The following is a 13,774-nucleotide window of genomic DNA, read 5'->3' on the forward strand; positions in this document are numbered from 1 at the left end:
GTCACAGATTTCTCGTACACACACACGCACGCACGCATATTGCATTTGATAAGCATCTACCTACTAGGTTTTATGTAGGTTACCTTGTAACGCTACTGTCGCAGGACCCTGCCAGGTTAAACCGAAGATCTCGCTACACTACACTACCTACTCGAGCTACTTTACAGTACTTTCATCCTGCTTACCGAAGCAATACCCATGACGGCCGGAGCTAGCGTGTGCACAGAGGGAAAGAGGTGCGCTGCTCTTTTCCTACTACGGTGTAGGCAGACCTTTTTTGCGATTATCCACCGACGGACGATCCCATCTCATCTGCAAATCGATCAATCCATCAATCGAGCTAGCAAGCATCACTTTTTCACGTGTTTATGCCTAACGTACCTGGGTTACTTACTTACCTAAGGATAGTGTGGTGAGTCCCGGGATTTGGTTTCGGTGATTGAAAAGAGGGAGCGAGCGAGCGAGCGAGCGACATCGCTTGCGTTGTTTTAAGTATGTATGCATGTTGTTGTTGGTGTTGTTGTTGTTTTTGCTGCCTGCAGGACCATCTTCCTTTCTCCCTTCCCCTCTTCTCCCCTCCCCGTGAAGATCTTCTATATCTTGGGGAAAACGCACCTGTCCACTGTCTGCTTTGGATAGGTAGTGCTGAGGCTACAGTAGGTGCTAATGCTCTCTTCACCTGTGATGGGCTGATGTAGCTGGGCCTGACATGCGCTCACTCGCTAGTGCTCGACAGAACTAAGTAATATGCACCCTGGTCAAACCCGTTGTACATAGGTGAGCTTGGCAGGGTCCAATTGCGGTGAGATACCTATGTAGTGTGGTCAGGGTGTGGTGTACTGTAGTATATGACCGGCGGCCGGAAAGAGTGTGGTGAACTCTTGTGGTGAGTTCTTCATAGTGAAGCGATGGATGGTGTCTTGTCCGCCTCTTCGGCGGAGCCGTCTAATCAGGAGACGGGGATAAGCTATGACCGCCTCGGGTTTCCCTTGACGTCATGCTCAGACCCTTTTTTTCCCTCTCTCCTCAGCTCTTCTGTCCTTTTTCTTTCAAGTCTTGTCGAGATTAGGCACTGTAGACATGGTATGCCATGCTAGACGAGATGGAACGGGCGGGACGGACGGCGGCAAATATACGTATTGCCAGGACATGGTTATGGGACGAGGGTAGGGGTCCATCTCCTCTGGGGCGAGCGAAATGGCGTTCTAGAATGATATTGTGGGCGGGCAAAAGAGCCCTCCTTGGACCTGGGATGAGATTCCCTGCCTCGCTAGTTATGCGGCCGCGTCATTGTGGGATGATAATCAGATTCAGAATACACCCTCGCTGCATTCACTTGACAGGCATATCCCATGCTTTCTACCTAGTCTTTGGTTCGATGCGAAATCCACGCGTCCAAGCGACGAACCCTGGGCGAAACGAAAATCGCCGTTGCGTTTTGGAGTACTTCGGGGAGAATGGCAACATCCAAGCGCGCTTATCCTAAGTATAGTGTTCATACGCAACGGGATCATCATCATTGTCGTCGTCTTTTGTCGTAGATGTTGTCGCTAGTTTGTCTAAGATCAGACGCTGATGTGGTATTCATACAAACTGATCTACCCTATATCATAGATGCTATCTTATCTTAATATGAACCACCCCTATTGATCTGCAAACCAAGACAAGACCTTGTCTCCACGACTACCTAGAAGGCAACTACTTCTGATTACATGTACTTGGAGCAGTACCTAGTGTAGTTGGAGAGAAGACTAACAACCCCCAAATCGATCGTAAATAAAGATCTACGCCCCAAGGTGGGCGCTGCGGGACCGCCCTTACACTACTTACGAAGTAGTTCAAGCCCCAGGAGGTTGGTGGTCTCCTCTCTCCTGCCCTGCACGCCATTTTTGCACTGGTCGGCGACCTCTTAGTGTAATCTAAGTACTGTAGTCTTGACCAGGTATATACAGGATACGGGGTGGGCATGGACAAGACGCGAGAACCGAGATATGGGCGGTTTGATCATCTGATGAGAAAACAAAAAGGCCAGAAAAAAAATATTTCCTCCCTCTTGCTTGGAAAAACTTTGTCACCACTCCATTCCCTACTCGTATGGTCAATGTTCTTCTCTACTTACGTACACTACCTTGGTTCCGGAAATAGGGCGATATCTCTTTCGCGAGTAGCGATGGTCCTGGGGGAGTTCCCGGCGATAGGTATCTAGCGTACCTACTTTATGGCGTATCGTCAATGGCTTCAGTCCCTGGTGATATTGTACCTAGCATACATGCACCAGACTCCATACTGAATGTTATGCTAAGTAAGTAAGCATACTTGGTACATATTCTGAGCCCAGTAGTTTATAAGTAAAGAGACCCTGTTCATAATAAGATCTGCGGTGGAGTGTTGTGACTGTAAGAAGGAAAACAGGTGATCTGGTGCCGCTGACAGGACTCACTTGTAACGCACCAGCTCGCCAGGTAAGTAACAGGGCCGGCTTGGGTAACTAGTCTCGTTAGAGAAGCGATTACGGTAGATACCCTGTCCATTATGTGTAATCCTGGCTGGCCATGGCCTTGACAGCGACATCACGTACCGCCTTGTACAGTGACATGATGCACGTAGTGTCGAAAGCGACCAATGCCCTCGAGTCGTCTTCCAGCACTGTACCGGGTCATCTTACCGGGACTTTGGATGCTAGTGCATGCCTCTGCTAGTGTCTGCTTTAGCTCGGACGCTTCTCACTTTGTAGACCTAACCCAGCTCGTTCTAGTCCAGCCGTGCTGTGACTCTGTGACTCCTTTTTGGTGGTTTCCCGTACGATTTTCTCGTCACGACTCAGGTGTATTGGCATAAGTTTCCGACACGGGGCCCTGGGCGTTGTTCCATCTCGGCTTAGTGCGGACCCTCCTGCACGAGGTACGCATACACTAGGATCTTATGGGTTGAGGTTTTTCCGTTTTGTGAGATCGATGCATTGTCAAATCTCACTGCCTAGGATAGTACTACCTATGTATGTAACTAGTCTACCGTACTGTAATAGTGGCATGGAGAGATCATGCGAAGCAGCCCGACCTGTCTTCTGAGAGTATGAGAAAAACAAGAAGAGGACAAGCTGGTTTACATTGCTAAAATAGACAGTTTTTGTGTGATCCCGTCGATATCTTGTTGTGACATGTACTGCCTGCGCAAGTGCCCAAGGCCTAAGCAGGGAGGGAGGTAGGCAGCCTGTTGACGATACGGCCATCTAGGGTCATCTTATCCGATACCATCTGAGCCAGAGCAGAGTGCCTTGCTGGAATTCCCGTTGTTTTACAGGCTCGCTTATATGCTAGTAAGCCAACGATGCAAAGGTGAGAAGAGAGATGTACTGCTTAGAGTATAGTGGTCACCTATATCTACATGTAGTGTAGTGTATTGGACATGGGAGACATCAGGGATCAGAGATAGGCGGGCAGGCTGTCGCACAGTTTAGCCACGAGCCCGCCCAGATACAACCATGCACGAGATCGGAATCTGACATGAGAAATACAGATCTTCCCATGCCAGACGCAGACCGGGGTTTCTGAGTCCTCGTGTTGTCGTAGAGAGCAATTTGTACCTTGGAGAGTACGGAGTAGTAGGATGCAAATGGCAATCATGGCCGCCGTCATGATCAATGCTGGGGAGTGTACGGGCCGGGTTTGTATCCACTGCGATTAGCCGCCTCGTTATATCATCCAGAAAGAAATGATAGGAGGAAATTGAAAGAGATACGAGGTGATGGTTGGCTGCCTATCACGATGTCCAACATACATACAGCAAATGCCAATCCTGACCGGGAGGGTAGCATACTACCAGACATGGGTGTATGCAACATGATTCCTACGCATGCAACCCTCGTTCGATTCAACCCAAAAAAATAATAATGAAGAAATCAGAGCAACACTTTCCAGCCTGAAGCTTGAGTCATGTTGTTGGCATACCAGAGACAAAGTAAAGTCAAGAAAAACCAGGACAGGTAACGTGACCTGTCAGCCTCTTACCGCGCACAGCGCCACCATCCACGTTAGGTAGATGACCGTTCCATTGTCTTGCGATTTCCAGCGTGGCACGACAGGCCCAGCTGTATGTCGTGTACACTACATGTCATCGTTTCTATTCCCATCCGCCGCCTCTGGCCACCTATGGTATGGCATTGTACATTTACTGGACTACACTAACTAGGGTGGTGCGAACAGCCTTGATCATGCTCACCATCATGCTCACAAAGCTTAGCTAAGGGACTAGGTAAAATATGTAAAATAGGGAAAAAGCAAAAAAAAAAAAAAAACGACAGATCACAAACAACCCAGCCGTTAACCTGGTAGGGCTCCGGGTTAGTACATATGTAGCCGACAACTTTTACCCGTTTGGGGGCGGTATGAGGAGGGGTGGTAGAACTCTACGGGGAGAGAGAAGAAGGGAAAGACGAAGAGAGGCTGCTGCAAATGCACGTATGCGTAGATTTCCGGGTGGACTGATCTCATTCCATCATCTTATCAAACTTGCCGAACCCTCCTACTCGGCGCGTGGCTCGTTTTCTAGAAGCGAGCGCGGCTAAGATTTTAAGTCAGATCCTGCAATGCATCTAAGAGCCAGATGTTCCCGATCGCGTTGTTGTCAAGGACCAGGCCTCGAGAATTCCTGCTGCTTGGTGTGCAGTTTTTTTTGGTGCGCGGCGCCCTTGATGGAGGAGGAGATGGGGGGAACTGGATGGGGTGGCAGCCGACAGCCAATAGGGATGGCCTGGGAGAGACGTTTTTCGCGTCGCTAGCTGGGCCAAGGTGTTACTATGCGACCATCGGAAAGCAGCCACAGCGTCACATCTGGTGTTCCGGGTGGGTGACATGACGATTTCCAACGCACGCATCGCCAGGTAAGCTGACAAGGTGCGAGCAGATGTGATGGGCCCCTTGGGGGACGGCACATCTCAACGAACCAAAGCGACCGGTACGATGGGCTCGCTTACATGCCAGTGGGCGGTGTCTCCCGGGTTTCAACAGTCGCCGAGGTTGGCGTCGACGAGGGTAGCTGGCTGGTAGAACCAATGAACCCGAGCCACGGATATCAATGTTATGTATGTTGTAGTAGCGGTGGTCATGCAGACAGAGCACACATACACATACACATACACACATACACACAAGCACGCACACAAGCACACAAGCAGCAGCAGCAGTAGCAGCAGCCCTTCCCACCCAACCCAACTCTCGACGCTCCATATGTAAGGTAGCTGGCAAGAGATGGCCTATCACGTTTTTCGAAGAGACCATTACATGGTCCTCCCCCCAATCGAGCCGCTGTCAATCAGGTTGATCGCGACGTGCCTCACGCACGCAGTACATGGTGACACTATGGGAAAAGGGGGTGCGCGGGGCGGCGGAGGGTTTGATGCAAGGTATCATCAAGTCCCATGCATACATACTAAGTAGGCTGCATTATCACCATCATCATCATCATTATCATCATTATCATCATCAGGTAACAGGTCAACGTCAGCGATGGAACGCGACACTTAACTAATCCTCGGTTGCCTGCCTGCTGGAGACAATAGCAAACAAAAACATCGATATAAAATTGCGGAAGGATAGTCCATCCACGCCAAGATATATCTCCCTACGAAGTAGAAATTTTGCGCATCACGTGGGGGAAAGCCCCTACACTACCTACATACCCCAACGCTCGGCTTTTTTTTTTTTTTTTTTTTTTTTCTCGCTGCACGAAGGGAGGTCTAGGTAACTTTGATATTTGTCTGGCAGGCCAGCTGACTAAGTCTAGGTGCTCCCCAGGATATGTCTCTGAATCGCGGCGCTAGTTTGTGCGGATATCCCTGGAGAGGATGGGGTTCGCTGTTGGCTAGAACTACGGTTCAAGATGCATGTCTCACCATATCTAGCTATGAACGACTGGAGAGGATCATATGTAAGGTTAGGTGCTCTGAGAGTTGGAAAACGGTCGGGTTGCTCCTTGGTATGTTTCTCCTCTCCATCTACTGGTAGATCACCTACCTTGGCGAGCATAGCATAGCCACCCCAGACGATACGGGAAGCGGGGGTTTGTGTTAGTGGGCTCGGGGAAGAATATCTCAACTTCCACCTCGCACGTCTTCCCTGAGAGGGACTTTGTTGTGGAATTTAGATTCCTTCACCGATACGATACGCTCACGTCAGAAAAATCCGAACCACAAATTTCCACTTGCTATTCACTCAAGCTTTGACGACCGTGGCCAATGTCGGGTGGAGTCTAGTCCTGTAGTACCCAGGGCAGTGCTGCCCAGGCCAGTATGTATCATACGTGTGTACAAGTTGTTCATACGCATAGCATAAGGAGTACTGTAAGTGGGAAATTGGTAGTCATGTGTGACTATATCAAGCCGATATTACAATGCGAAGAAAAGACCTGTAATGACTCTACGAGGAGAGATTGAACATCGCTTTTAACAGGTTATCTGTACGTATGTATGTCGCCGACCGCCTACATCCGTGGTGATCCTCTGATTCCAAGTTCCACAAGCCCGCAGCGCAGCGTAGGAAACCGACATTCCTGGAAGATCAGCGGCTTCTACTTGTAAGCGGCCATAACGCTCCGGCGTAGCAAAGCGGTGGAGAGCTACGATGAAGCAAATAGACGTGGTTTGATTCCTATGGACAGCTTTCAACAATCTCCGCCGACGTTGGTAGCTAGAACAGGAAATTGTTGGTTTGTCTATAACTACATCGTACACATGGTATCGGATTCGTTCCGATAGTATTCCTAGACTTACCAGCTGAAGCAACGGAGGGACTACCGTAGCAAGTCAGGTAACACGCCCTATCAAGGAGAGAGAAATGGCTGGTGGGTCCGATGGAATTGGGAGTGAGGTATTTTGTTAAGAGGACAGGCTGGACAGGACGAGGAAGCCCCCCCAGGCCCCGGCGACCCGGGTGGCAATGGCACTAGAGCCATCTAGTCAGAGATTAGGACCTCCATCCCGCGGCAGCCGTATGAGATTTGAGATCACTCCATTCTGTTGGGTCGATGCTGTTGACGCCAATCTCGATGCTAGTGTAGGTAGTGCGAGGTACTCCATACACGTGATTAGTGTACACTCAAGGGAACCGCGAGCTTATGCAGAGTTATGCGCTAGGTTCCATTCATGCCATTAGGGTCTAATACCAGACCATGTTGTAACAGGGATACCGTCCGCCACAATAGCGTCAATCGCATGATCGCGGAGGCGACTGACCTCGAGACGAAGCGACAGGCAACGCGGCGATGTGATGCTGGAGGACGAGGCCTAGCCGAGGGATGTACATGTAGACGGAAGGCGGCTCGACGATACACTAGATAGGAAAACTAGATAGGAATGAGAATGAAATCCTCGGGTGTTGGTTGTTATCACTGTTTCCCATCGGTACTGGGGCCAGGCACGCGCATAGCCAAGAGCAAACATGATGAACTCCGATGTTGTGCACCGTGAATGCAAGTTTGGCAGCTGAAGGGACCCCCCATCGGGGCCCTCGGGCCCCATCTTGGGCCTCGTAAAAGCGTTTTTGTGCAAGGTCAAGTCAATGTCATATGTTTGAGATTTGAGCCATACTACTACTGGTATGTAAGTACAGTACGTAGTACACTGCTACCTTGTTAGAGTACGGGCGGATAGAGGTAAGATGTGAGATTGTCCGTGCTGTAAAATCCCGATGGCGAACTACTGAGACACCCTCGAATACCCATACGGCGCTAATACGAGGCTACGGTAGCGTGGTGATGCAGTCATCAACCAATGCTCCCCTTCTCCCGCAACGAAGCTGGTCATTCCTTTGCGGCGTTATAGGCAGGCGAGGCAGGTAATGCTAACAGGGACAGTCTGTACCGCATAAATACAGAATGCGTACATCTGAGAACATCCTCACCCCTGTTCACCAATCCGGGGGGCTGCAAGATATGATAGATATACGATATACTGTACAGTACTGTAGGTATGACAGTGGGCGGCTTGGATCTGGGTCAAGAATCTCGCTTGTGCTCGAAACACCAACAAGTTATAACGCAGGTTGATCCTACCTATCAAGAGGATAGCACCCAATTCGTCGGTCTCAGGGGGCGCATTCCTGAATCGGATGCGTATCCGGGAGCCTGGGGCTCCATGTTCCGGACGGCTTTAATCTTTTCTTTTTTTGTCCTAGGCATTATACCTACCTACCTATATAAAACCGCGATACGTCTGGCATAAGTTCCGATCAACGTGTGCTGGGAAATAACCTAGAGTCTCACAAGAGTAGCGTATTGCTTCCCCGGTGCAATAGGAATGGCATATACATGCCACGCAGACCCGGCTACTTATATTGCTGAAAGAAACATATCTACCTCATCGTGCATGTGACACAGTAGGATCACCTATGGCGTAGGCAAACCAAGGCAATAAGGGTAGTGTGCTTGCTGTCCGTCGAATAATAATCCACCGAACGGCGTTTGTGCAGGACCAAGATGTTATTTTAGACATTTCCTTGCGCTGCTTAGCTTCGGGGTACCCATTCCATACCCATGGCTCTGCTCATGCAGACCCAGGCAAGCAGGCCAGTTGTTTCAAGAGGGGCCTACCTCTGAAGCGAGAAGAAGTTGGAAGATGGTATTCCTAGATACTGCCGGTATGTCTGAGCAAGGATGTAAGAATGTTGTTCCTCAACCTAGACCATTTGCAGTATCTCTCTGCCTCCAAACGGACACATGCATTTATATAACTATGGCAGTATACTAGGCGCTTCAGCAACGAGCATGCCCAGAACTAAAACATGCCATAATCAAACCATCGTAAGCTATCTAGATCGTAGTGCGGTTTCAAGCTCGGAGGTTCGGTCCTTAGTCAACACCGGATCAAGCCGATCAAGCTGATCTCGTACCTGTCACCTTCGTATATATCTCCTCTGTGCTCTGCCTACAGTACTTTGTAATAGTATACATCTCGTGGCCCTGCCAAGATCAAGTAAATGTAGATAGTATCATTGGCCAGCATGCTACCTAGCAGTTTACGATTCTATCTATGCCGCTCTGGATGCACGAATCGATGCCTCGCATCTTCATTCCCGTATGAGCTTGGAGGAAACAGCTACACATATTGTCACGCATGGTGCAGGCTGCATTCCAGTGCTCATGTACCGCAGACACAGGAAACAAAGCAGGGAGGCAGGGAGGCAGGGAGGCAGTCATGTTTGAGAACATTGGAGATATCTGAGAGCGGGTACTTACATCGGTGATTGATCTGATATCGGAGCACGACGCTCAAGTGTGACATGGCTCTACCCTGTTGGACAGCTATGCTATGCTATGCTACTCAGGATGTCATGATTGCTTGGCTGGAATGGTATGAATGATAGTAGACAACCTGGCCCCCGACCCGGTGTATTGTTAGGTGTAGGTCCCGTCCCTAATTCCAGTTTGACCATCGCTTCGTGGAACGGGGCTGAATCGTCAGGCATTGACAAGTCTAGATAAGTTCCCACCTCGGCATCGACGAGCAGAGGGGGTCGAGATGGTGACAATGCATCGATTGATCTACATTGCTTCGCATTGATTGATTGATTCTTGCAGCTAGCTAGGTACCCAGTAACACGACCAAACTACTACCACCCATCGGCTTTTCGTTTCGGGAACGCGTTTATACCTACATCAACGTTGAATGGCTGAATACATCCCATTCACCCGACTTTCCACGGAGTGCTTCTGGCAGTCTTCAGTCGTTCAGCTCGTCCCTGGCTAGTGCTCAAGCACGGTACCCAAGACTATGATGGAGGGCTTACAATTTCCCCGTTTCGACTCTACAACGTGGCACTTTGCGGTATCACGGCGTCGCACCTACTACCGTATGTACTCATGCACAGGCGTGATAGATGATGGCGCTTTACTAGTCATGGACAAGGTGCCCGGAACTTTTGCAAGCCACTTCCCAGCATCCAACGTGTAATCTGTATAGGGATATCCACAGTACAAACTTATAGGTACGTGTATATATATAGCCACATGTCTCAGTTTCGGTTCTGCATAAAACACTGGCACTAAAGAGAAACAGGCACCTGGTTCCGGATCGGGCAAGATCTCCCATGCAGCACAGCCGAAGTAGACGCACAAGATCAATGATTGGATCTTCGACTCAGCCCTGTTAGATGTTGGAGGCCATTTTGTCCCGTCCAGCGCCGTGCATGGAGAAGGAGATCGCATCATACTACACTACAGATACATAGTTACCCTACCACCTACAGTACAAGTACCTAGATAGTCATTAATAAGCAGAGCACCGATGTTGAATAATGCGTGATGCGCCGTATGAAGTATACTTTACCGCTCAGGTGTGCCAAGCGCTTTCTGGCAGCGTGTGACAGAAAGGGGAAGGGAGAATGGTCCACTCCGTCATGCCAAAACATTTAATACGACGACTACCCAGATCCTGAAATGCGAACAAACATCTCATGGGATAATAATCGTACGAGTCGTGCGACGTCACGGTGAGGTAGTGGACATCTTCTGCAGAAATGCCAAGCCTCCATCCAGGACCTGAGCTTTTCCTTTCCCCTATCCAGACCCTATCTCTCTCCAAGGACAAGACAGGCTCACCGCCATATGAAATATACCTGGTGTACTTACCTGGGGACAGGATAGGCGGAATCATTCCACACGTGAGCTCTGGGTTGGTTGAGTAGGGCACAGTAGGTGGTTGTGGTTGTGGTTAGGCTAGTTTATGACCAACATCTGTCAAGCAACATTCCGAGCCACCGGTACCTATTCAATCGCGCGCGTACGGCGCCAAGGAATCCAAGTAAAAGGTTCTCTCCCGCTTCGGACACGTACTAGGTAGCTACAGGCGAAGAAGGGGCTGATGATCATAACCATGGAATCTCGTTGTGTGGTTATATCTCGAAGTATTGGCACCGTTGGTTATTAGATCCCGCGGAGGTAGGCTTGTTTGAACCGCTGCGGGCAAGACCTGTGATGGATTATCACCTAACACAAGAATCCATCTAACAAATATCCGGTAGGTAGGTAGGTAGGTCTAATTTGACTTCTATTGTTACTATCGTAGAGGGCTGTTGCTTGGTGTGAAGCTACGGTCTCCGGATAACGCTACCGATAGATCTATACTATACTATATCGGCAATACTAAGTTAGAACACTTGTGCTCGTTGGAGTCAGCACGGCAGGTCCAGAACAAAGACGGAAAAGCCAAGGGGGAAGGATGCCAGTAGTAGGCTCAGGTCACGGGTTATCCAAGCCACGCGGGAATCGGGTGAATTAGTGTTGCGTAGAAGCTTGATGGTAGTGATGGTGGCTGACAATTTACAAACGGCTGCTGCAAGCTCGATTTCGGGTACCTACTATAGTACGAAGTATGGGATTTCATTGGCATTGTAACTTGAATCGGACAAGACAGGCAAGCCGAGGGCCCGATGCAAGATCTCTTTGGAGATGTGCGTGAGATGAACCCCCGAACTGCTCACGAGTCAGTCAGTGAGTCAGTCAGTCAGTCAGCCGGCCGGCCGGTTCGAGTTGCCCATCTACTACCAAGGTGGAGAAAGGCAGAGCGAGGCCTCGGTAAGTGGGAGGCTCGAGGTGTGGAGGGTTGGCTCACAGTTACACACGTACGTGTGCTGTAGGTAATACATACATCTGAGGACATTCAAGTTCGGCTTGTTGGCTCATTCTATCTGCTGGGCCATGCAAGGTCTATAGTATGTATGTGCTGTAGTGTGGGATGAAGATTATTCATACAAAGGGCCTTAGACGAGATGTCAGTCTAGTCTACTGTAGGACCTACCTGCATGAATCCACTCAATATGGCAACACGTTCTTGATTTGGTGATGTCAGCCATACAGACGCCAAGCGAGATAGATTTACAACCAGGTCCACGGATATATAAGATTCAGGACTTGCACAACGGTGTGTGTTTTTGGCGAGATTCTTGGATGCTATCTCCAATTTGCCATCATCTGGAGCTAGGTATGGTGGAGGTGCTTATAGCTACCGTAGCTTCGTGAGTCTACAAGATCACACAACCGCGCTAATTACCGTATCGTGCCTAGGTGAATGTGACATAAGTACGGCGTGTCGGTAAACTGCCTATCAGAGAGAGTATTTTGTCAATCTATAGCAAACGGCAGGTTTTGGCGAGCCCACTGTGTCTCTCCTACTTCGTAGGTACGAAATGTACATCTGAGAACGCAACCCAAACAGTACTAGTGATGCGACCTATATTGCCTCTATTATATTTCAACAGATCGCTTCAACATGCCGCTTGTTTCATCTGTACCGAGCACATGCATAGAGTACATAGAGTAGAAGAGCTGTCTAGCCTTCAGCTATATGTACAAATAAGCAACTTACAGTAGCGTGAGCATCTGGCCTCTAATCAACGCTTCGATTTACTCAATATCATATCATATGCTCCGACTATACTTGCTTCCGATGTCATTTGACGAATTTTGATCCCATTCCCTTCCGCAACTACTACTATGTATTCCCAAGTACATCTATGAATCAACGGGTGGTGGGGATGAGTGACGAGGGTTTCTAGTCTGTTACACGTCATGCTACTAGATAGTCCTTGTACATGATAGATACCTACCTTTTCAGATCGAGACATCACAAATACCTGAGGGAGAGAGGGAGACGGGACCCTTGCTCTCTACGAGATGACTATACTCATTAGAAGAATTGCAACTGGTAGCGGATGATCAGTGAGGAGCCGTCCTACTACTACCCTATCCCGCGCCCAGAGGAGGATCACTATCTCTTCTCTTCATCTGTCTGTGGGAGTGTATACATAGAGTATATTTACTATATCTACCTTCCCTCTCGCCTACCTAAGTACGATACGTGTCGTAGGAGCCTTGTGAACCTGTCTTTTGTAAATAATACATTGGAACACAAAGCATACACTTACGCTACTGGTTTAACCATGATTCTGGCACTGTCCAGCGGCTTTTCCAATTATGCAGTAGAGATCTACCGTACAGAAAGCTCTACGCATGTAAACTTATGCAGTACTTTGAAGACACTTCGACTGGGAACGTTAGCTTAGGTATCGTCTACATGTTAGATCAGCCACTGCTACTAGCAGGTCCACCGCTTCAACCAAGCAATCTTCGATCTGACCAGCGACTTGGACAGAACGCTACACTATATTCCGTTGGTTACCACCTGCCATGCGACGCTCCGGGGGCCTGTTACTCCACATGGAGTTGAGTCAGTGTAGGTACTTGGGAACGAAGGAAGATCTCACATATTGACACTGCTGAGATCACGCTGCCTACGGCACTTACACGGGCTATTCCCTTGTTGCGAACAACATCTGACTCTCTCCACTTGCCACTAGCCACTTAGTAACCCTCCGGTATCTACCTATGTACCTGTTGGACCTTGTTACCCACTGTGGAATGCCGTATGATTGCTTTGAAGATGGGTGATTCAAGGTATCCCCTCCCCTGCCCATACTGCTTTGACCCCCAGCTGGGTGTTTTATATCCTGGTATTCCCGTGAAAAACGTGCTGGCCAGATATCGTAATACCTAGACAGCCCCGACAGCCCTATCTTCCCAGGAATCTGAGTACATGTCTACCGACAGCACGCACGTTACGGTTTGTTCTGCTACCCTCGTAAGTACATGAAACTCTCAAAAGCCGCGATTCGCTCTTTCGCTACCTGGGTAGTTGTAGTGTGCCTACGATGTACATACATGTACCACGCCCCTTTGAAAACTTGGGCAGCTAGAGGCAGCTAACATAATCTGTATACTTATGTCC

General features: G+C 49.1%; 1 protein-coding gene across 1 annotated transcript; it reads left to right on the forward strand.

The window, feature by feature from the left end:
- The first annotated feature begins 11,956 nt into the window (after nucleotides 1-11,956).
- F5B22DRAFT_587111 (uncharacterized protein) lies at nucleotides 11,957-13,567 on the forward strand. Its single transcript, XM_047973586.1, has 2 exons — nucleotides 11,957-13,222; nucleotides 13,347-13,567. The coding sequence occupies exon 1, from the start codon at nucleotides 12,702-12,704 to the stop codon at nucleotides 13,050-13,052; it is 351 nt and encodes a 116-aa protein (XP_047836053.1). The 5' UTR covers nucleotides 11,957-12,701; the 3' UTR covers nucleotides 13,053-13,222; nucleotides 13,347-13,567.
- Nucleotides 13,568-13,774: the final 207 nt, after the last annotated feature.

Source organism: Xylaria bambusicola, assembly GCF_022495145.1.
Source record: "Xylaria bambusicola strain CBS 139988 unplaced genomic scaffold F5B22scaffold_2, whole genome shotgun sequence".
In the NCBI taxonomy this organism is placed as follows: Eukaryota; Fungi; Ascomycota; class Sordariomycetes; order Xylariales; family Xylariaceae; genus Xylaria; species Xylaria bambusicola.

What these genes read in the sequence shown, in the direction of transcription:
- F5B22DRAFT_587111 (XM_047973586.1), top strand. Translation starts at nt 12,702, where the DNA reads ATGATCAGTGAGGAGCCGTCCTACTACTACCCTATCCCGCGCCCAGAG.